This window comes from Ceratotherium simum, chromosome 36 (assembly GCF_057802395.1).
Source record: "Ceratotherium simum simum isolate JZ-2026a chromosome 36, ASM5780239v1, whole genome shotgun sequence".
Lineage (NCBI taxonomy): Eukaryota > Metazoa > Chordata > Mammalia > Perissodactyla > Rhinocerotidae > Ceratotherium > Ceratotherium simum.
The window spans coordinates 8,998,002-9,021,577 of NC_141935.1; the positions used below are offsets into that span (position 1 = coordinate 8,998,002).

At 36.1% G+C, this 23,576-nt stretch overlaps 2 protein-coding genes across 2 annotated transcripts in view; one reads left to right on the forward strand and one right to left on the reverse strand.

Annotated features, from left to right (window-relative positions):
* Positions 1 to 23,576, reverse strand: part of CDC73 (cell division cycle 73) — a 129,588-nt gene that overhangs the window by 47,229 nt on the left and 58,783 nt on the right. The window lies entirely within an intron of this gene.
* Positions 14,482 to 20,612, forward strand: B3GALT2 (beta-1,3-galactosyltransferase 2). Its single transcript, XM_004438992.3, has 2 exons — positions 14,482 to 14,569; positions 19,067 to 20,612. The coding sequence occupies exon 2, from the start codon at positions 19,194 to 19,196 to the stop codon at positions 20,460 to 20,462; it is 1,269 nt and encodes a 422-aa protein (XP_004439049.2). The 5' UTR covers positions 14,482 to 14,569; positions 19,067 to 19,193; the 3' UTR covers positions 20,463 to 20,612.

Sequence of the window (23,576 nt, forward strand, 5' to 3'; positions counted from 1 at the left end):
ATTAATATCTTGGATATGTAAAGAACTCCTACAACTCAGAAACCAAAAAACAACCCAATTCAAAAATGGGCAAAGGACTTGAATAGACATTTGTCCAGAGCAGATATACAGACAGCCAATAAGCACATGAAAATATGGTCAATATCACTAATCATTAGGGAAATGCACATCAAAACCACAAGGAGATACCACTTTACACCCATCAGGATGGCTGTTATCAAACAAAAAAACACAGAAATTAACAAGTATTGGATATGGAGGAATTTGAACCCTTGTGTATGGCAGGTAGGAATGTAAAGTGGTGCACCTGCTGTGCAAAACAGTATGGTAGTACCCCAAAAAACTAAACACAGGGGAGTGACATCAGCATTGTGGCGGAGTGAGCTTCCCCCACTGAACTCTGCCCCTCTAAGGCACAACAAAAAGGACATTCATATTCCAACAGAAGCTATTCACACAACACAGGGGACGTGTGAGGCACCCAGGCAGCTGTACACCCGAGGACGGAGGTGCTGGACTCCCCAGAGGACGTGGAAGGAGGTAAGAGGAGCTCCTTTCCTTCCCCAAGGACTGCGACCCAGAGACTGAGACCACGCGGCTCTCAGAGGAGAGGGAGGGGCGACTTGCTGCGTGAAAACCAGCGCTCTCCAAGACCCCTCACAGCCCGAGGGGATCCCCCTACGGAGGGAGCGGAACTGTTGTGAGGGTAGTTTCAACAGGCTGGCCCCTCAGGAGAGCAGAGAGCAAGAGCGAGGTGAGAAACCTCTGGGATGGGGGAGGTGAAACTAAGTGCCCCTCTCCCATCCGGCCCGCCTGACTAGCGCTTCAGCGCAGTGGTGCTTCAGCTCAGCCCCGTCCCCAGGGGCAGCGGCCCCCAGGAGCCTGGGCCCCACCAGCAGGGGCAGTGTGACCGCACCCCACCCCCACGGGCGGCAGCCCCCAGGTGCCCGGCGGCCCCCAGGTGCCCGGGCCCAACCAGCACCGAGGCGAGCCTGCGCCCCTGCACCAGAGGCAGTAGCAGCTCAGGCCCCACCACGCCACAGTCCCAGCTGCTCTGGCTGGACCAAGCCATGGCCCCGGCTTCCCCACGCCACGGCCCCAGCTCCTTCGGCTTGACCACCTCCCCCCACCCCTGGCTCCAGTGGCTTCCGCTTGGCCTGTGCTCAGGCTCCAGCTGACTTAGCGCCAGCAGCTTCAGTCCAGTGCACTCCAGTTCCACCTTCGTTGGCCCAGTGCACTCCAGTTCCACCTTCGTTGGCCCAGTGCACTCCAGTTCCAGCTTCTTTGGCCCAGCACACTCCAGCTGCAGCTGCTTCAACCCACCCACACTGGAGCCCCAGCTGCTTTGGCCTAGCGGTGCTCCAGCTCCAGCTGTTCCCACGGTTCCCCCCCAGCAGCCTCCACTCAGCCACGCCTCAGATCAGCCAGGGGCCGACAAGAGTGCCCGCAGATTGAGGCGGGCCAGAATACACAGCCCTTGACCCCCACCCAGCAGCAGCAAGAGGAAACTGTGACCACATATTTTCACTATGAGGAAAAGTAAGCCAACACTGACAGGCACCATGCAAAAATATATTAAATTTCCAGACCAAAAGGAAAATGACAAGCACCCGTAAGTCAACCCGGCAGAAATGTATAACCTTAATGACAGAGAATTCAAAATAGCCATCATAAAAAAGCTTAATGAAATACAAGAAAACACAGACAATTCAATGAAATCAGGAGTTTCTTCACAAAAGAGATTGAAACTAAAAAAAAAAAAACCAATCAGAAGTCTTAGAGATGAAAAACACAATAGAGGAGATAAAGACAAATATGGAAGGCTTAAGCATCAGAGCTGACGATATGGAGGAAAGAATCAGCAATATTGAGGACAGCAATGCAGAAATGCTCCAGATGGAGGAGGAAAGAGAACTAAGACTAAAAAGAAATGAAGAAACTCTCAGAAATATCTGACTCAATTAGGAAATCCAACATAAGGATGATAGGTATTCCAGAGGGAGAAGAGAGGGAAAAAGGAACAGAGAACTTGTTCAAAGAAACAACAACTGAGAACTTCCCAAACCTGGGGAAGGAGCTGGAAATGCCAGTGAATGAAATAAATAGATCTCCTAAATATATCACCATGAAAAGACGCTCTCCAAGGCATACAGTAGTAAAGCTGGCAAAAGTCAATGACAAAGAAAAAATATTAAGGGCAGCTAGACAAAACAAAAAATAACATGCAAAAGATTTCCTATCAGGCTCTCAGTCAATTTCTTGACAGAAACTTTACAAGCTAGGAGAGAGTAGAACAACATATTCAAAATTCTGAAGGACAAAAACTTTCAGCCAAGAATACTCTATCCAGCAAAAATATCCTTCAGATATGATGGAGAAATAATAACTATCCCAGATAAACAAAAGCTAACGGAGTTCATTGCCACAAGACCCCCACTACAAGAAGTGCTCAAGAAGGCCCTCATCCCTGAGGAAAAAAAGAGAAAGGGGATTCAAAGTTTTGAACAAGGAGGAAAATAGGTCAACAAAACCAGAAAAACTGCAGTCCTCTATCAGAAGAGATTAGCAAAAACTTAATTATAAAACCAAAGATCAAGGGAAGGTAAGCACCAAAAATAAATATAACCACATCACATTAAACACAAACTCACAACACAAGAAGGAATAAGATGTGACAACAACAACTTAGAAGGGGAAGAGGAAAGGGATTGCATCGACTTATCTAAGGCAATAAGAGGCCATCAAAAAATGGACTATCACATCCACGAGATTTTTTATACAAACCTCATGGTAACCACTAACCAAATAATCAGAACAGAATCACACACGATAAAGGAAGAGAAAACTAAGAGAACCCCCATACAGAACTACCAAACTAAATTGGTAGTCTGAAACACACAGAATGAGAAACAAACAAAATGCAAAAGAACCGGAAAAAGAGCAGTAAAATAACAACAAGCCCCCCACATATCAATAATTACCCTAAATGTAAATGGACTGAACTCTCCAATCAAAAGACACAGAGTGGTGGGATGGATTAAAAAACAAGACCCAACAATATGCTGCCTCCAGGAAACACATCTCAGGTCTAAAGACAAACACAGGCTCAGAGCGAAAGGATGGAAGACAATACTCCAAGCTAACGGCAAACAAAAGAAAGCAGATGTTGCCATACTTATATCTGACAAAGTTGACTTCAAGATAAAACAGGTAATGAGAGACAAAGAGAGGCAATATATAATGATAAAAGGGACACTCCACCAAGAAGACATATCACTTTTAAATATATATGCACCCAGTACAGGAGCACCAAGGTACATAAAGCAACTATTAACAAACCTAAAAGGAGATATTAACAACAATGCAATAGTAGTAGGGGATCTTAACACCCCACTCTCATCAATGGACAGTTCATCCAGACAGAAAATAAATAAGGAAATAACGGACCTAAATGAAAAACTTGATGAGATGGACTTAATAGACATATACAGAGCACTCCATCCAAACAGCACATTCTTCTCAAGCACGCATGGAACACTCTCAAGCATAGACCATATGTTGGGAAACAAGGCATGCTTATATAAATTTAAGAAGATTGAATCATAACAAGCATCTTTTCAGACCATAACACCATGAAGTTAGAAATCAACTACAAGGAAAAAACCAGGAAAGTCACAAAGCTGTGGAGACTCAACAACATGCTACTAAACAACCACTGGATCATTGATGAAATTAAAGGAGAAATCAAAGCATATCTGGAGACAAATGAAAATCAAAATACACCGTACCAACTCATATGGGATGCAGGAAAAGCGGTCCTGAGAGGGAAACTCATAGCAATACAGGCCCACCTTAAGAAACAAGAAAACACCCACATAAGCAACCTCAAACTACGCCTAACAGAATTAGAAAAAGAAGAACAAACAAAGCCTAAAGTCAGCAGAAGGAGAGAAATAATAAAAATCACAGCAGAAATAAATTAAATTGAAATTAAAAAAACAGTAGAAAGGATCAATGAAACAAAGAGCTGGTTCTTTGAGAAGATAAAACAACTAAAGACAGAATTGCCATATGATCCTGCAATTCCGCTTCCGGGTATACGCATACCCAAAAGAACTGAAAGCGGGGACTTAGATATTTGTACACTCATGTTCCTACCAGCACTATTCACAACAGCCAAAAGGTGGAAATAACCGAAATGTCCATTGATAGATGAACAGATAAACAAAATGTGATTTATATAGACAATGGAATATCATTCAGCATTAAAAAGGAATGAAATTCTGATACATGCTATAACATGGACAAACCTTGAAAACATTACACTAAATGAAATAAGTTAGATACAAAAAGACAAATATTGTATGATTCCACTTATATAAGGTACCTAGAATAGTCAAATTCATAGAAATACAAAGTAGAATGGTGGTTACCAGGGGCAGCAGGGAGAGGGCAATGGGGAACTATTATTTTTGTGTGTGTGTGAGGAAGATCAGCCCTGAGCCAACAACCATGCCAATCCTCCTCTTTTTGCTGAATAAGACTGGCCCTGAGCTAACATCCGGGCCGATCTTCCTCCACTTTATGTGGGACGCTGCCACAGCATGGCCTGACAAGCAGTGCGTCAGTGCGCGCCTGGGGTCCGAACCCGGGCCACCAGAAGCAGAGCTCGCGCACTTAACCACTATACCACAGGGCCGGCTCCAAATTATTTTTTAATGGCTACAGAGTTTTAGTTCAGGATGATGAAAAAGTTCTGGAGATACATAGTAGTGATGGTTGCACAACATTGTGAATGTACTTATGCCACCGAATTGTACACTTAAAAACAGTTAAAATGGTATATTTAATGTATATTTTACCACAATTTAAAAAACTTTTTTAAAAAAGCACAAAATATACTTAAAAGAATAAACAAAGTCCAATTACAAATTGTAGTAGACTCTTTGAGGGATGTCTGCTCAGAAAATAATCTATGTCCCTCTTCAGAGCTGGACACTACCCACAAGGGATAAACACATGAACTAAGTTGACCCCATCAGATCTTCGCTCCTTGGGAGTGTGAAATCCATACTGAGACACGCCGAGCAACCCGAGCTACAGTCATCTGTAGCGGTGCTGGCTTTAAGGATGTCTATGTGCACAAAAAACCGGAGAGCTGGTGTGCAGATACAGAAAAAGTGACAAGTAATCACACGGCATCAGACAGAAACAGAAAAAAGCTTCCTTGATTCCTGACAGTTTTCCAATTTCTCACTGGGTTCTTTTAAAGGCCAATTTACAATTCTCAGAATTGGGTTCTGAGGAATATTCCGATATCATTATAATGTATTTCTTTTTCTTGCTTAAGCTGACTTGAGTGAGTTTCTGCTACTTGAAATCAAAAGAGCCTAGACTAAAGTAAATATTTTAATCTCAATGGATGAAAAAGAAAAATTCTATTCCTACTCAAATCTACTCATGGTAATTAAAACTTTGACCTGAGAATGTGATATTCATTTTCTTTACAGTCACAGACAAAATTGGAATACAAGTGCTAATGAGTAACATAAGAAGATATTCACTGATTTAACAACTAAATACCAGTTTTTTCATTAATCATTCTGTAGAACGCTTTCTTGCATGAAAACTAAACTGGTTCCAAAATCAATGAATCACACAAAAACAGAGGCCAGTATAAATAATTTTAGATAAAAACAAAAACCAAGCGTTTAAGGAAGAATAGGGGAATCATGAAAATCTTATCTCCACAGATTCACTAAACACATTCTAAAGCAGTTAACATGCTGAGACAGTTGTTATATGTGTCACCGACTCGGGGTGTACACTGGTCTAGCTGACAGAAGTTATGTAAGACGTGTAACGCTAACGTGATGCTTAATTTTATGTGTCAACTTGACTGGGCAATGGAGTGCCTGGATATTTGGTTAATACATTATTCTGGATGTGTCTGTGAGGATGTTTCCGGATGAGATTAACACCTGAACTGGTAGACTGAGTAAAAGCACGTTGCCCTCCTCAATGTGAGCGGGCCTCATCCAATCCACTGAAGGACTGAAAAGAACAAAAAGGTAGAGTAAAAGAGAATTCACTCTCTGCCTGGCTGTCGACCAGCTGGGACATCAGCATTCTGCCTTTAGACTTAGACTTCAGACTCAGACCACTGGTTCTCCTGGTTCTCAGTGCTTCAGATTCAGACTGGAACTATACTCTCAGCTCTCTTGGCTCTTAGGCTCTTAGCCCACTGCAAATCCTGGGACTTTCCAGTCTCCATAACCACACATGCTAATTACCTGTTATCTACTATCTAATCTATCTCTCTGTCTATCTGTCTATCTTTCTATCCTATTGGTTGTTTCTCTGGAGAACCCAAACTACTACAGCAATTAAAATTTGGATCAAAAGAGAGTGAGAAAACAAAATCCTTAAAATCTTGTATACTGGGAAAAATTTTTTTTTCATTTATTTATCTACAGATAAAAAAATTATATCCATGTGAATGTAGAGGAAATGTTTAATCATAGAACTGTAATTAGAAACAAACCATTTGCATTGATCCCCTTTAATACCAAGGTCTATAATGATCACATACCTTATCTTCTGGCACAAATGAAAAGTCTTTTATATGTCTCACTGAGGTTTAATAAAAGCACTATCTTTCTCATTTAAAACTGGCAGGATTGTTTTCATAGTGGCAGAGGGACATGGATAAGGTAGAAGGTCTACAGGATCATTTGTGTAGCTTATGGGTCCAAGGACTAAAAATAAATACACTGATGTAACTAGAAGCAGTGTAAATCAGTACAAAAAAACTTGATTTAGAAGTCTTGAGCTCTAGGTTCTAGTTTTGGCTCTGCCACATTAAGAGTGGAGCTTTGAGAAAATCACAACCTCTCAGGGTCTTAGTTACCTTGCCTGTAAAGTGAGGAAACTAGATTTTTAGATGACCTCAAAGGTCCAATTCTGCTCTGACATTCCATTATTCTAATGTAAGTAATACCTTTTCACTAGGAACAATGCCATTACAGTACAACCTGAATTGTCCAATTAACTGATTAAGTTTGAAGACATAATTCACTATGGGTTTCTTCAAAGGAGATGACATGGCCATATAAATTTGCTCTTCTTTTATTCCATGTGAATAAAAACATAATATTCTCCTGCTCAGTTCTATCAAAGGTACATGTTTGGAATTAGATATTAATTTGGTCGTTCTGGGAATCACAGAATTATAGACATTGGCAATATAGGTAGACAGGGAAATAACAATATTGTAAGCTTTAAAAGAAAATATTCAATGTTTTACCATTTAATATGATTCAATAAATTGACTGAGGAAGCTAAAACAAAACACAGACCTGTACATACTTAACTATGTGAAACCACACACACACACACACACACACACACACACACACTCTAAAACAGTCAAGTGAAATGTTCTGGAACATTATAAATTCCAGAGATGATAATAAATATAAATTCTGTGAAAAGTTACAAAGTAAATATAGATAAAACTCAAAGTCAACTATGAAGATATTTATGAAAAAGAGACTCAGTATGTTAAGAAGTCATCAGGGAGATAATCAAAAATGGAGGGTACAAACAGAAACATAAAAATTTTCATTTTTTAATTTTGGTTCACTAAAACTCAGCAACTATATTATCTGTGAGACCTCGTCTTATTTAAAGAGGATAAAATTATTAGAAATGCATGAAAAACTAACAGGATAGAAATATAATACAAACCAACTACAATTGGGAAGATCAAAAGTATCAAAGCAGTGAAATTGAGTGACACCATAACGAATTGCCCTAGACAATTTGTACATGAAGGAAAAAAATTAAATACTAACTATATAACATTTATTTCCAGTTATTTTGCTATCTTTATAATGATATAGATATCTCATCAAGTCTATCAATTTCTTAAAGGAAAGGAACCTAATGATGTATTTTATATCCCCCTGTAGCTTGCATATAATATGCTCAACGTATTTTCTAAATCTAAGTGAATCTCTTAGGCATCCTCAAAGAAGTTGGGGTGGGGGGGATCAAATCCTAAAGTTAAACATTACCCCTTCCTAAATCCTATAACCTTTGCCTGCCTCTTTTCTGTTTTGCAAAGTTTCTTTATACTAAAGTCCCTTTTTCCAACTGGACCATAAACAATCATTCTGAAGACAGCTACATGAATTTAGAATCAAGCACACTCAACACCGCCAGCTCTCTTCAAAAAAGCCCTTTAGGGAAACTATCAACAAAACAAAAAGACAACCCACCACATGTGAGAAAATATTTGCAAACTATATATGCGACAAGGGGTTAATTTCAAAAATATATAAAGAACTCATACAATGCAACAACAAAAAAATGAACAACCCAATCAAAAAATGGGCAAAGGATGTGAACAGACATTTCTCCAAAGAAGATACACAGATGGCTAACACGCACATGAAAAGATGTTCAATGTCACTAATTATTAGGGAAATGCAAATCAAAATGAGATATCACCTTACACCCGTCAGAATGACTACAATCACCAAGACAAAAAATAACAAATGTGGAGAAGATATGGAGAAAAGGAACTCTCATACACTGCTGGTGGGAATGCAAACTGGTGCAGTCTCTATGGAAAACAGTATGGAGATTTCTCAAAAAACTAAAAATAGAAATACCATATGACCCAGCTATCCCACCATTGGGTATTTATCCAAAGAACTAGAAATCAACAATTCAGAGAGATTTATGCATCCCTATGTTCATCGCAGTGTTATTCACAATAGCCAAAACATGGAAGCAACCCATGTGCCTATCAACAGATGAATGGATAAACAAGATGTAGCATACGTATACAATGGAATTCTACTCTGCCATAAAAAAAGACAAAATCTTGCCATCTGTGACAATGTGGATGGACCTTGAGGATATTGTGCTAAGGGAAATAAGTCAGACAGAGAAACACAAACACCACATGATTTCGCTCATATGTGGAAGAGAAACAAACACACCGATAAGGAGAACAGATTAGTGGTTACCTGAGGGGAAGCGGGTAGGGGAGGCCGAAAGGGGTATGTATGGTGACGGATAAAAACTAGACCATTGGTGGTGAACACGATGCAGTCTATACAGAAACTGAAATATAATAATGTATACCTGAAATTTACACAATGTTATAAGCCAATATGACCTCAATGAAAAAACGAAAAAACCCTTTAGGAAAAACATTCTATTTATTTACTTCTGACTTTTGCTTTCTTTTTTTATCTAATAAGCTATGAAATAAGAAGCATTTTCTGACACTAATAACTTATATTCGGGTAACTATGCTTCTTTGTGAAGTTTTAGTGGGGTTTTAAATTTCAACATATTACATCTACCTGTATTTACAAACTGTTTGTTATACTTTGTAATGAATTAATAGTGTTAAAATTTTTAAATACTATCAGTGTGTTGGGGAGCAGGGAGTAAGGTGCCTGAGACAATTTACTCAAAGATGCTGATCTAGTGGGCTTCACAACCCTATCAAACTCAACACACCCCCTTTACATAAGAAATAGTTTACACTGACCCCTTAACAATCTAAATGAATGTAGAGGTAATATAACCAACCTAGGTACATAATTTTTTTAATGAAAATCAATATCCTAACAAGTACAAAGGAGAAATTCTAAAAGAAATTTATGATGACAATATGTATTTCAATATGTGAGTCTCAGACCTGATTACACCAGAAGACATAATAAAGTAATCAGATGCTAGTACCTATCCATAAAATCACAGTGACTGTAACAATTACGAATGCCCACAGACTGGTATATTGTATCGGTGATTCAATTACTATAAGCATCACTGCCATGGGCGATGTGATTTTTTGAAATGGTGAACTACTGGCAAAGCTCAGAACAAGGTTAAGTACAACCTTCTCTCGATATACACTGTAGTTACATTCCTTGGAAACTTCAGTGCATGTTAAAACTTTGCAAAGTATACTTTGTATTCCAATTATGTTTTAGGTTCATTTAATCATAAAGAAGGCTTTTCACCCACACACAGATATCCAATGGGACATGCAGAAATCCTGCAGAAGATGGCACTAATCTTTGTTGTTTTCAAAGATTGTCCTACACACTACAGACTACCTACCTTCCCCGGCCCCACTCACTAAATGCCCTTTAATTATTTCATCAACCAAAAACACCCTCATATACTTCTAGAACACCTCCTAGAAAGTAGCATTACCCCTAGTACCACCCCCATTGAGAACCACAGCTCTAACAAAGAGTAGCCCCTGGTGTGCCAAACAACTGAAATGGTCTAGTTGATCTGTGCTAACCGGAAACAGTTATGCTACTGAGAAACCAAAGGACGTGCAAGCATACTATTGAAGTATTTGCCAAATTACTGCTGATTTTAAATGCTTACATTTTCCCTTAGGATCATTAATAGTTTGTATGAATTAAAACAGATGAAGGTGTCTACAATTAGTTCTGAAAGAGACACTTAAATTTAGCTCAGCTTTCAAGTCAAAAGAAATTCTTAAAACAATATGAGTATCTGCAGCACAAGTTGGTAAAAATTGAAGGAGAAAAATAAGGCAGGCAAACACTGACACTTGTGGTCATTCTGAGATTGTTAATTTGCAATCACGCTAATTCCTGCTTCGTGAGTTCAAAGAAAAGTAAAACTGGTTCATAAATCATCTATTGACTTCAAAGGAAAATTCTAAACTCTTAATAAACACAATAATTTTTCTCCAAAAAGGGAAAACTACTTACTAATAGTAAATAGCCAAAAATATGCCATTCGTCCAAATCTTTTATGTAACGAAAAGAATTCCATCTGATTTTAAGTCAAAACAGTCAACAGATACAGCAAACGTTACTATTCAAAGTTGTTGATTGATGTCAATAAAACTAAAACTGGTCTCTAAATAACTGTGTCAAATGGCATTTTTCAGCATACTTTGGTAGGAATTACACCTGATCCAAAACATTAAGATTTTTCACCAGCATTGGAAAAGATAGCAAGTTCTTCAGGTGAGCCCCAGCTGAAATTAATGGCTTGCATTTAGGGGCCAACTACTCACACTAAAGCACAAACAGAAATGGAGACCAACGTGGGGAAAACCAGATTCACTTCTCCCTTCTCACATTACTCAAGGATATTTGCATATTCTCAGTAAATGGAAATCACCTGCCATGGCTGACATGTTCTCCCCACACCCCTTTCTCTCTCATTCTTTTTATAGAGGACATTCACTTGAATTTATATAGATAAACAGATAGTAGAACTCCATGAAGTGACTTATCTTTACTATTAGATAGTGAGCAAATATATACTTGATTCATCATGTAATAATTATTCAAAAACTATATAACCACATGGATAAAGTAATAATTACTTATGTACCCAGTAGAAACTAAGAGTCAGGAGGCGCTGCAAATCCTGTCTTTAAATTCTGACTCCTTGAGGGCTATTCTAGACATGCCTGGGAAAATTCTACAATCAGCCTGGACAGTTCTGGCCATAACACACAGAGTAATGACTACCTATTTTCCCATCAGGGATCTGTTACAGGATTAAAAGTAGACCTATGCCAGTAAAAATTACAAGACATTTATAACTATAAAACTTAACAAAATAGCTGCCAGTTTGCCGAGTCTGACAAAGAAACCTGTCACATTTACTGAGAAAGTTTAACCATAGAATTCAGATGTTAAAAGAAACTAGACTAAAGCAAGAACTTCTACAAGCTTGCCTGTCATAAGATTTTTACAGTTTCTCTTGGCTGGAAACGCAGGTTGCTAGAAAAAGTCACCACAGGAACTTTTATCTCATGTCTGCTCAGTTTTTCTACACTTTATGTAAAATTCTTGACCAGCTTAACCTAAACTTCAGAAATAGACTGCAGGTATACCTAAAAGTTCAAAGTAAACTCTGATTAAGTACACAGGCACCTTTTTTATTAGTTTTCAGGAGTCTCTTTTGCTGTATAAACACTTGCCTCATAGCAAGCATAGTTGAGACAACAGCCCACTGGGAATTCAGGGGCTCAACCCAACAGTGGAGGGAACCACTAACCAGCAGGTGTACCTACGGAGTTCTCTTAATAATCAAGATCCATGATAAATGCAGTGGGACATCAAAAGAGAGTCCAATCAAAAGCTGGCAAAAGTAACTTTTAATCCTTCCTGGAGAAAGGGTAGGAAATGTGTCTAAACCATCTTTGTATTCCTAACTGCAAATGTTGGCACATGGTAGTTGATCAATATGTATTTGTTGAACAAGTGAATAAATTGAAAATATAAACATCCATTTACACTTCTATGAATGATTTCTCATATGCTGTGCTGGATATGCTGTGCCAGCACTACAAAAAAATCCCACAATTTCTCCAGCAGTGCCATGTAGCATAATGGTTAAGAACAGAGCACAAAGACTTAGATAATCTTGCTTTAATTCCCAGCTAGACTCTTTCTCATTAGCTGATATCTGAGATAATTATTTTACAACTCTAAGCACTGGTTTCTTTAAAATGGGTATTACAATGACAAAACTATTATGAGAAAAAAAGTCATTTATGTAACAGCTCAGATAGGCTTAGCATGCCATTTGACTTTGGGTAAGCACCCTAGAAACAGTTACTGTCATAGATTTGCATAGTCAAATTTGCATAGTCAAATCTTAAATAAGGAATCACTGATAAATACTAATCTACTAAAATCAACTTCTACTTTTGTAAAATAAATTATTTTAAGTATGTTCTTAAGCATTACTCTGCTACTTAAGTTTAAGTGAAAAAAAAAAAGTAGTGAGCATGTAGTATGGGTGGACATGCAAACTAAATGCCAAGAAACATGGGTTTTAGTTCTCTCCTCCACACTTACCTAGGAAAAGTCAAAGCTCTAGCCTTAGGTTTCCCATTTATAAAATTCTTAATGTTCCTTCTAACGTTTCTAGGCAAGTCACATACGCCCCTAAAAAAACAGTCATAGGATGCCTAAAACTACAAATCAAATTAAACCTAAATTTCTAGGAGTTAATGTCCCTAAAGTCTCAGAGGAAAAACTGATAATTCAGGCTATTTTAAAAAAAGACAATGTCTCAATAACTCCGCAGAAAAAAAGAAGCAAGGTGCCCATACAAAGCAATACTTCAGAGTGAGAATCTAGTGCTTACTGAAAAATTTGCTTGGTGGCAAGTTACTAAAGCAAGCTGAAATATTAGGACAAGTAAATACGATTAGTAAAACCTCTTTACCCACCAAAAAGATCCTGTACAAGTGTGCTGTATTTGCTGAATTCTATCACACATGAAATTTTAAAGAAAAGGAAAAATAAATAATAAATGCTGACATTAAAAAGTGATTTAAAAAAGTTCTGCTGCCTTTAAGAACACTAGAAACCACAAAAGAGAAGGCGGCTGTATCACATCATGTGTCAGTAAAGCAATCCATGAGCTGATTTATATAAACCCCAGAAAATGAGGGGGCTGTGGGGAGGTCGTCTAAGTCACAGATAAAAGGTCCATGAGTCTTAGCTAGATATTAGTAAAACTGGAGCAATTTGAGAAAAAAACACTTCAAAGGAAGGAGTACACTAAGGGGTTAAATTACACCAAGGTACATATAAAAGCTTATACTGCTTATGCCCTATAAAATCACATAAGAAACATGAAAGCCAGCATCTAACATTGAAAACATTTAGAAAGCCTGTTCTTAAGTGTAAAGTAAAAAAAAGGAAATAAGATGGAAAAAATAAAATTATAACCATTCATTTCCTAATCATCCCATTTTTGTATTATTCACTCATCACTGCACTTGTAGTGAATATATATAATTTATCACATAGAAGCAAAATCTCTAAGCTTCTCCCTACCTTAGGATTTTAGTTAAAATGAATGCAAACAATCACGTGGGATCCAGCCAAGCAGTGACGTTCAATTCTGCTCTGTCAGAGAGAGCATCTGTCAAGCCCACATTTAAACTGCTGCCTGCCTGTGCAGCAGCTGAGGAACCGTGGATTTCATATTATAGACTAAAACCCCAGTAAAACTGCTCAAAATCCTTCCTGCAGCTGCCAGGCAACAACGAGAGTTAAATCCTATTCCTTCCCAAGACAATCGAAGCCCTACATTCTAGCTCTGGCTGTTTTACATTGCAGCTCAGTGTTATTACTAGAAATATGGATACTGAGAAGAGAACACAGCACTGCATTGTCCGACCAGGAAAACAGCAGATGTAAAAAGCCTCAATGCATCAACTGTCGGGAAGAGTCAACAGTGCTCCAAATTGAACGAACAACTACAGCTCTTTTGTTTAAAGAAACAGAAAGAAAATGAAAGAAAGGAAAAACCTCAGAAGACTAGGACCCATATGAACAAGGAGGGTAACTCGAAGACAAGCAGACAGATGGACACTTTGGATACCGTGAAAAGCAATCGCAGGAGGCAGACTATTGGGGGATGTGCGCATGTTCGATAGCATCTTTTCTGCTGAAGTGATGGCGTGCCAAAAGTATTTTCAGTGGGCATAATCCTCTCCACATAAATGGCCTGACCAAGGAAGGTATGTCGATATCTTGTGTGTGATATTCATTTAAATGTCTGTTACCTTTTCATTGCCCTGGAGGCACTAATATCTGATAAACAAGTTCATACAGTTTACTGTCCTTGAAACTATGCAAGGGTTTCTAAATACATGATTTTAAAATTTGTCATTGTTTAGAAGACAAGCTGTCACTGCTTTATTCAAGTAAATATGTAACTTGGAGTAATTATGGATTATTAGACATATAAGAGAGAAAGAGCAAAGAGTAACAAGATGTGCTTAAAAGATTCTCTGAGAAATTAAACTTAAAAAAAAATCTGTAGCCCTGTAAAGAAAACACAGAAATCCTCTACCAAATTAGGTCACATTGAATCCTTATCTAGTAAATTATTTAAGTGCTGTCTTAAAAATGGCTAACAAAAGAGATAATACAGTGAAATTACATTAAACAGTATCAAAGTTGATCTTAATATTAGGAGCTTTTTTCTAAGTCCTTTTAAAACAAAACCTTAATATATAACAGCTTTTAGTAACAAAATCTTCCCTCCAATATCTACCTCCCCAAATAAAGCTAACGAACACAACCTAAGAGAATGTCAACAAATTTTAAGTATTATCGAGCTAAGGGATACTAAAAAGAAAGCATTTGCATAGGATCACATAAGGCAGTCTGAGTTTATGCAAAGCACAAGACCACAGTAGATCTACATGTTATCACAGTGTCCATGGATGCAACTTTAAACAAGGAAATATCAATAGTTGCTAAAATTCCCCCATTTGAAATAATAAGCTTTTATTTTAAGCAACAGACTGATTCTAAATGATCAAATATAAGGTTGTTCTTGGTGATCATTTTTATAGTGAAATTCAAAAACATAGTATAAAAATACTTTGATATAAAAATATACGTGAACAGCAATAGAAGGTCAAAAAATTAAATATAAATGTAGTTACTGTGCTTCCAGGCTACATTAACATGTAGTAATGAACTACTGCCATGGCATGTATGTGCAGCACAGAAATTAATAAACTATTTTAGCAACAATCATAGTTAGAATAGTAACTCATGGCTCAGGAACTCAAAGATATTTCTACAATTTTTTACAGATCTATCAAAGATCCTGATTTTTGCTCAATTTCACAGCACAACTCATTAACTTATTATTTAATAATCACAAAAGGCAAACAATTTTAAGACATATATAAGCATTCTATTCTAAAATTAAGATTAAACAAGTTTATCAGGCCCTATTATTATTACATCTCAACATCAACTCACTCATACCATGAATTTTTATTCCACTAAAGAATGAAATCAGATGGTATTAAACAAAAAAGTATGGTTCTACAAATCTCAAGTCTCTCTTTAGTGGCTTTATCTCTCAATGTTAAAGTCACCAATCATTTTTATAAGCTAGATATCTCAAAACAAAAGTATACAATTTTTTTATTCAAGTACCACTTAAATCTAAAACTGTTCTTCCAACAGATTAAAGATATCAACACTTTTAAAAGCCAAATGATAAAAACTGTGTGTGTGTGTGTGAAGTAACTGAACATTGTACAGTAACATTCTCTCCATGGACTTCAACCCATAAGATGTAAACACATAACTTGAAATAGTAACTTGAAAATATTACCATAAAAAACTCATAAGAGATAAATGAAAGATACTTCTATGTTGAAAATGTCAAAGTACAAAACTACTTAGAAAACCAAAATATTTTAACTTTCTTGTCTTGTTCTTACTTTTTAAGAATTAAATACAACAGGTAGCATCTAGAGTATTTATCATTTAATAAAAGGAGGAATAGTTACTTTAATTTTATTTTAACAAAAAAATATGATAAATACCTGAGAAACTTTTAATAAAGAATTTTTTAAGGCTAGACACATGCACTTCATTTATCAGTGAGAGATTAACAAATGGTACATGGACTTCAAGCCTGAGCAGCTTCATATTCACAAACATACAAATATCATGAATTTAAATTAAGATGTATCTCTAGCACCTATTGCCACAAAATCATATAGGACATACGCTATGTATTTATGCTAGATTACAATATATAACAATTTGCTGTTTTCTATAAGACTGAAATACTTTAGAGACATCACTTCAGGTATATTGTTTTCACAAAAATACCACAATTTAGAACTATGATATTTACCTTCATTCATTTCTTCAGTTCTTTATTCAAACATTCATTCAAACAACTTATATTTATTGCTTCTTAAACCACCAAATTTCACTTTTAAAAGATCTAAATGATTGGACTTCAACCAGATTCCAAGCATTATTATATTAACAGAGAGCTGATATATTTAATTTAGCTTTGGAATATTTAAAATAGATTATCAAAAAGCAATTTTTGTTTAAGTTTACACACATAATTTTTAGATCTACTGGCTTCTTTATAGGATGGAGGAAGAATCATTACTATTTATCAAATATTTCATTTGAAAATAAAAGCTTAGGAAGAATGCCCTGGTCTAAACAGAATGGCCAACTATTTATAAGTACAAGTAGAAAAAATGTGAGTTTCTGAATCAGAACACTCAGCTCTATTACTTTCAGCTTAGCTCACAATAGAACTGTGTTTCACTGATACAGTGAATAACCCTGGACTTCATTATAGTAACATGAAATTAAAATTCATGTAAATAAACTCTAATAAATAGCAAACTAGATTCTATGTTTTTAAAACCCCAAACTTAAAAAAAAAAAAAAAATCACTGTTCGTAGCTCACAAAATGATTAAATAATTTTTTACAGTTGAGAAATACCGTAACTTCTAAAAGTACTACATAATTTCAGATACTAGAAATTATTAAAAGCTGGCGCCTATACTATTACACTTCAGAAATTTGTTCCAATTCCCACCTACTTGCTCCTCCTAGTGGCTGTTACTAGAATAGTAGTACTTTCATTCATAGATACTTTCAATCAATATTTTCAAAGTACTTCACACTATATTCGTGATTTTTACTCTATAATTATTCAATTATATGAGGACTTCCATGTAAATGCTATGATTTCCCAAAAATAATTTAATTTCATGTCAAAGTTAAGCAAATTTGGTATTAACCATAAATCTCTCAATACAAGCTAAACAAACACATAGGTATGTGTGTATATAATTTCAAGTAAACAAATGTTCCTACAGTAAATTTTTTTAATTGACTAGTTTTCTTTTGCTTAAAGAAATAATCTTCACAATAAAAAGTTGAAAAAATCAAAATTACACATTAGTCCTCTTCCCAAAAAGTTTTTTCTCTCAGTAGAAACCAAACTACAGCTCCTTACCCACCTCCTTGCTTTGATTCAAAAAACTAAGAACTGAAAACCATAAACAAATTTGTGCGACATGCTGAAAAACCTTGTTTAAAGATAATACAACTAGTTCTTAATATGCAGCATCAGGAACCTCCCATACTGACATCTCATAATCTTTTTAAAAATCTAAGGCTGTAAGTACCATGCTAGCAGAGTCCTAAAAATAACAAGTTCTCTCCATGCAAATTTAGAACACAGCATAACTCAAGAAATCTTTAAAAATGCATTTTGTGAAATTTAAACTTTTAAACAGCTGGATATGATAGTACCTAGTGCCTATACTTTGTAATAAATCTGAAAAGGCTGTTCAAAGTATTTCTTTGTTTAATTCTAACATGGAGACTCAACTGAGATATGTGATAGTGCTCTGCCAAGGCCACCGATAATTAATGATAATTAGCTGCTACATTTTAAAAATCAATCTTAAGTCTAAGTAAGGACAATGATCTCCTGAAGACTTCATATTTGAGGCGGAAGGTTAAAATTAGAAAAGAGTGCTTAAAAATGTTCATCATTTATTACTGTCTTAAAATCCTGCACTGAAGTTACTGGACCCTGAAAATTAATTTTGACAGGTGCATCTTCTCATTGACTTTCTCAACACAGTAGGGGCCAATGGAAACATGCCAAGCAGTGTACTGTGACTAACAGAACTCTGCCATAATCAACCTTGCACCGTCTGTCCCACAACTGATACATGACCATTTTACAAAAAAGGCCACTGACTGCGCACCATACCACCAATGGTATGTCAAATCAATTTTAATTAATGCCAATAAATTTTCCATCTGCTCTCAGGCAGAAGTTACCTGGCCTCTCTCAGGAATCCAGTAACATTTTTCATTTCTACATTGCATAAAACTTTTCAATCTTTAACTCAGGTCAAAAGTACAAATGATCATCAGAGCTGAGACAATGAAATAAGTGGAAGAAAATTAATCCATCACTTCTCTTTAAAGTGCTCATGTGCTACAAAGATATATTTTTAACGAAATTAATCCTGCTCTCAGTGATGTTATGTTGCCAAGGGGAAACAAATTATAAACTTCGTTCCTGGGTTGTCATATTTCGATAGCTTAAATATCCTATTTGTCCTAATTTTATCAGTATCCAAAGTCTCTTTCAGGCAGTTCTGTAACATTTAGCACTTTGTAAACTTCTATGCTTCATCTTTATAGAATGACTGCGAGGGAGACAACGTGACTGAATTAGAAAATGATTACCAAAGAATAGCATTGATTCAGGAGAAGAAAACGACATTTTCAGCCACCAATATAGCATATTCCATTACTGGATATTTACAACATGTTTCAGTGGAGGCGAAGACACTGCTGCTTTGCAAAGATGAGCTGGAATGCCAAGAGGTCTCTGTTCCGTACCCATCTTATTGGTGTACTTTCTCTAGTGTTCCTTTTTGCTATGTTTTTGTTTTTCAATCATCATGACTGGCTGCCAGGCAGAGCTGGATTCAAAGAAAACCCTGTGACATACACTTTCCGAGGATTTCGTTCTACAAAAAGTGAGACAAACCACAGCTCTCTTCGGAACATTTGGAAAGAAACAGTCCCTCAAACTCTGAGGCCTCAAACAGCAACTAACTCCAATAACACAGACTTGTCTCCACAAGGAGTTACAGGGCTCGAGAATACGCTTAGTGCCAATGGAAGTATTTACAATGAAAAAGGTACTGGACATCCAAATTCTTACCATTTCAAATACATTATCAATGAACCTGATAAATGCCAGGAGAAAAGCCCTTTTTTAATATTGCTAATAGCTGCAGAACCTGGACAAATAGAAGCTAGAAGAGCAATTCGGCAAACCTGGGGCAATGAAAGTCTAGCACCTGGGATCCAGATCACACGAATGTTTTTGTTGGGCATGAGTATTAAGTTAAATGGCTACCTTCAACGTGCAATACTGGAAGAAAGCAGACAATATCATGATATAATTCAACAGGAATATTTAGATACATATTATAATTTGACCATTAAAACACTAATGGGCATGAACTGGGTTGCAACCTACTGTCCACATATTCCATATGTCATGAAAACTGACAGTGACATGTTTGTCAACACTGAATATTTAATACATAAGTTACTGAAGCCAGACCTGCCTCCCAGACGTAACTATTTTACTGGTTATCTGATGAGAGGCTACGCACCCAATCGAAACAAAGACAGCAAGTGGTACATGCCACCAGACCTCTACCCAAGTGAGCGTTACCCTGTCTTCTGTTCTGGGACTGGTTACGTTTTTTCTGGAGATCTGGCCGAGAAGATATTTAAAGTTTCTTTAAGTATCCGTCGTTTGCACTTGGAAGATGTATATGTAGGGATCTGTCTTGCCAAGTTGAGAATTGATCCTGTGCCCCCTCCCAATGAGTTTGTGTTCAATCACTGGCGAGTTTCTTATTCAAGCTGTAAATACAGCCACCTAATTACCTCTCATCAGTTCCAGCCTAGTGAACTGATAAAATACTGGAACCATTTACAACAAAATAAGCACAACGCTTGTGCCAACGCAGCAAAAGAAAAGGCAGGCAGGTATCGCCACCGTAAACTACACTAGAAAAGACAACTTTTTTTTTTCAAATGTGCAATCTGTAAAATATTGCCAAAAGCATGTATAGTTAAAGCTGATTACATCCATAGGACAAGTTTTAGTTAAAATTCATCACATAAAGGAATTCAAAAAAATATTTTTTTAATTTCTGAAGAAGGTAATTCTTAAAAATACATTATATAACAAAAAGATACCCCAAAAGAATCTATTAAAAAAACTGTATAAGGGGATTCTGTGTATTAACATGCAATAACAAGCATGCATACATCAATGGTTCAAGATTTATGTTAGGGGCCAATAAGATGTATTTACATATATTTTCCACATAAATTTTGATTTAAGAAATGGAGACAGTCAAAGGACCCCTAATTTTAGAGTCAGTTTTTCATTTCAAATATATAATTAAATGTAAATAAAACATTACTGTCAATTTTAAGGAAACTTCGTAATTGTGCAAAGGATAAATTTTCTGACCTGACTATTCTAGGGTTCTAAAAGCTATATTCCATGCAATAAGATTTAGTTGAATACTCCAAAAACAGATTTATAAAGTTCAGATGTTTCATCAATGCAGTTCTTATCTAAGTATTTACTTTTTAAAAACAACCAACATATTTTCTTTTATTAATACTCACACATATCTGGGAAAATTATTTTGACATGACGTGATAAAATGTGAAAAATCAATGTGTCTCAGGCTCAAGTTTTTATAAAAAAAAATTAAATGTTTCAAAATAGACAAAGTTTGTTTCCTTGTTGGTGTTAAGGGCCAAGCTAGTATTTCAATGAGTTATTCAATCATATCAGTTTACTGCACTCTGAAGGAGGACCACCACTTAACTTCAAGCATAGTATATCATGTTCCTCTAACTGAAGTAAGAGTGATCACTTACAGGCACAAAGAGAATGTACTGTTGAAAAAAGATAAAAGATCGAGAAGCAGCAGTTTCATTCAATACATTTTTAAGATGCATGTCTGCCAAACTGCAACATATGGGAAGTTTATTTCCTGACAGCAGGTGTACACATGCCAATACTTAATCATTTTATGGCACCTACTTCTTTCTCTGAGTGCCAAGTTTACAAACCTGCAGTTTTTAATTTGGTAGATGACAAATATTCTGTATTACCAATTAAAAACCTTTCTGAGAGGGATGGGAGAAAACTACAATGTTTGATGAAAACTTGATTCTAGGGTGAACAATGTATACAATGCACTTTTATCAAGTTTTTAATAAAAAAAAGTAAATGAAAAATCTTTACTGAGTGTCATGGTACAAATATTTTCACAGTAATTTTGTTTAGCTCCACTACAAATTTTAAAATCAAGAAATACTAACCCACTTACTTCAAAATAGTGTTTTTATTTCATACAAGTATGTAAATTTATGAATTTTAATTTAGTCAGGATGTTACTTATCCTGATTCTAATGACAATTATTTTTATCCTTGATTCTATTTTGAAGAGATATTGCACCAAAACATAATTGTAACATTAGCTAAAGTTCAGAATCCCAGAAACTGTTTAAATACTTATTATTTAATATGTTGAATTCTATTTATACTCAATTTATCTGCCATTTTCAATTCAGTGTCTAAGTGTTCTATTCTACATAGAGTAATTCTGAAAGCTGAGCTATATAACATCCCCAGCTCTTGGTTAAGTCTGTTTCTCACTTAATTTATTCTATATGATTATAAAAAGAGTAAAATTACTAAATAAAAGTCACATATAAGAGGATAATACCAAATTAGATAAGTAAGACTGATGAAACACAAAAGGAATCCTTCCCTCAGTGTAGAGCAATCCTCTCATTTGTACTTCAGAAGTTGGGGGCGGGGGGCAGGGGTGTATTTGCATGCATGTGCGTAAGCACAAGTATGCACACAGGAACAGAACCCAGGTGCTATTTGTCAAATTATGATTATAGTGCAGGGTCTTTAAAAGATCGTATTTTCCTTCTGGAAAAATTCAAGTTTAAAAAGTTGACTTATGAAAAACAGAATTCTTAACAGACAACTAAATTCCCCCATCTCAAGCATCAATTTAAAATCATTTCTATACCCCTGAAATAACAGAAGAAAACTGATGGTGATCTGATGACGCTCAGAGTTCTCAAAGAGCACTGAATGAAATAATAAAGTTTCTTAGTACTGCTGAAAATCCTTATTTTAAAATCTTCTACTATTAATTTATTTTTGACCTTCTACCCTCAACAATATGCAAGCTGATTTCTTCAGCAAAACATGAATTTTTATATTATGATATTTAAAAATATATTTATATACCTCACCAAGTACTAATTGTGCCTTTTAATGCCCTACTATGTAATTTTTATTATACATGAAAATATAATTTTAAATGACAGCATTGCATTTGGTCAAAGAAAAAATTACAGGAACAACAACTATGTAATCTTTATGCTCAGTGTTAACAGATATTTTAGAAGACAAAAATATCAAAACTTCCAATATTTACACTAGTTTATTTCAATCAAGATTACGGGTTATGAAATTATAATTCAAGTAAATAATTTAAATTTCTCACCCTTTTACAATGTTATAAACCAATGTTACTGCAATAAACAAAAAATTAAAAAAAAAAAACACAACAACAAAAAAAATAAAGATAGTATAAAAATGCTAATTAAAAAAATAAAACTGGTTAAAAGGCACAGAAAAACAGATGTGTCTAGCCCCTTGGGAAGAGTTCAGTAATAAAAGATTATTATTGTTTTCTTAAAAAAAAAAAAAAAAAAAATTTCTCACCTTTTAGTTTATAGCATAGTCACATACAATGTCAACTGGAATCTCACCAATATCTATTACCAAAAACCCCCGTAAACATAACAGCAGCAGGAGCAGCAGGAACTATTTACCGACTGAGCACACACCGTGCGCCTGGTACTGTGTGAAAGCACTGCACACACATGGTCTCATATAATCCTGGTAAACACTGAGAGACAGGGAAGAAGGACTCACGCAAGAGGGTGAATATCTGAGATCGCACGGCTAGTACAGCAGCAGGACTCCTTTCAAAGACCATGCTCTTAGCCACTATGCTATTCTGCTGTATATTTCACAAATGACACCTGCTGTAAGGTGGAAAAAGCTAAGCAA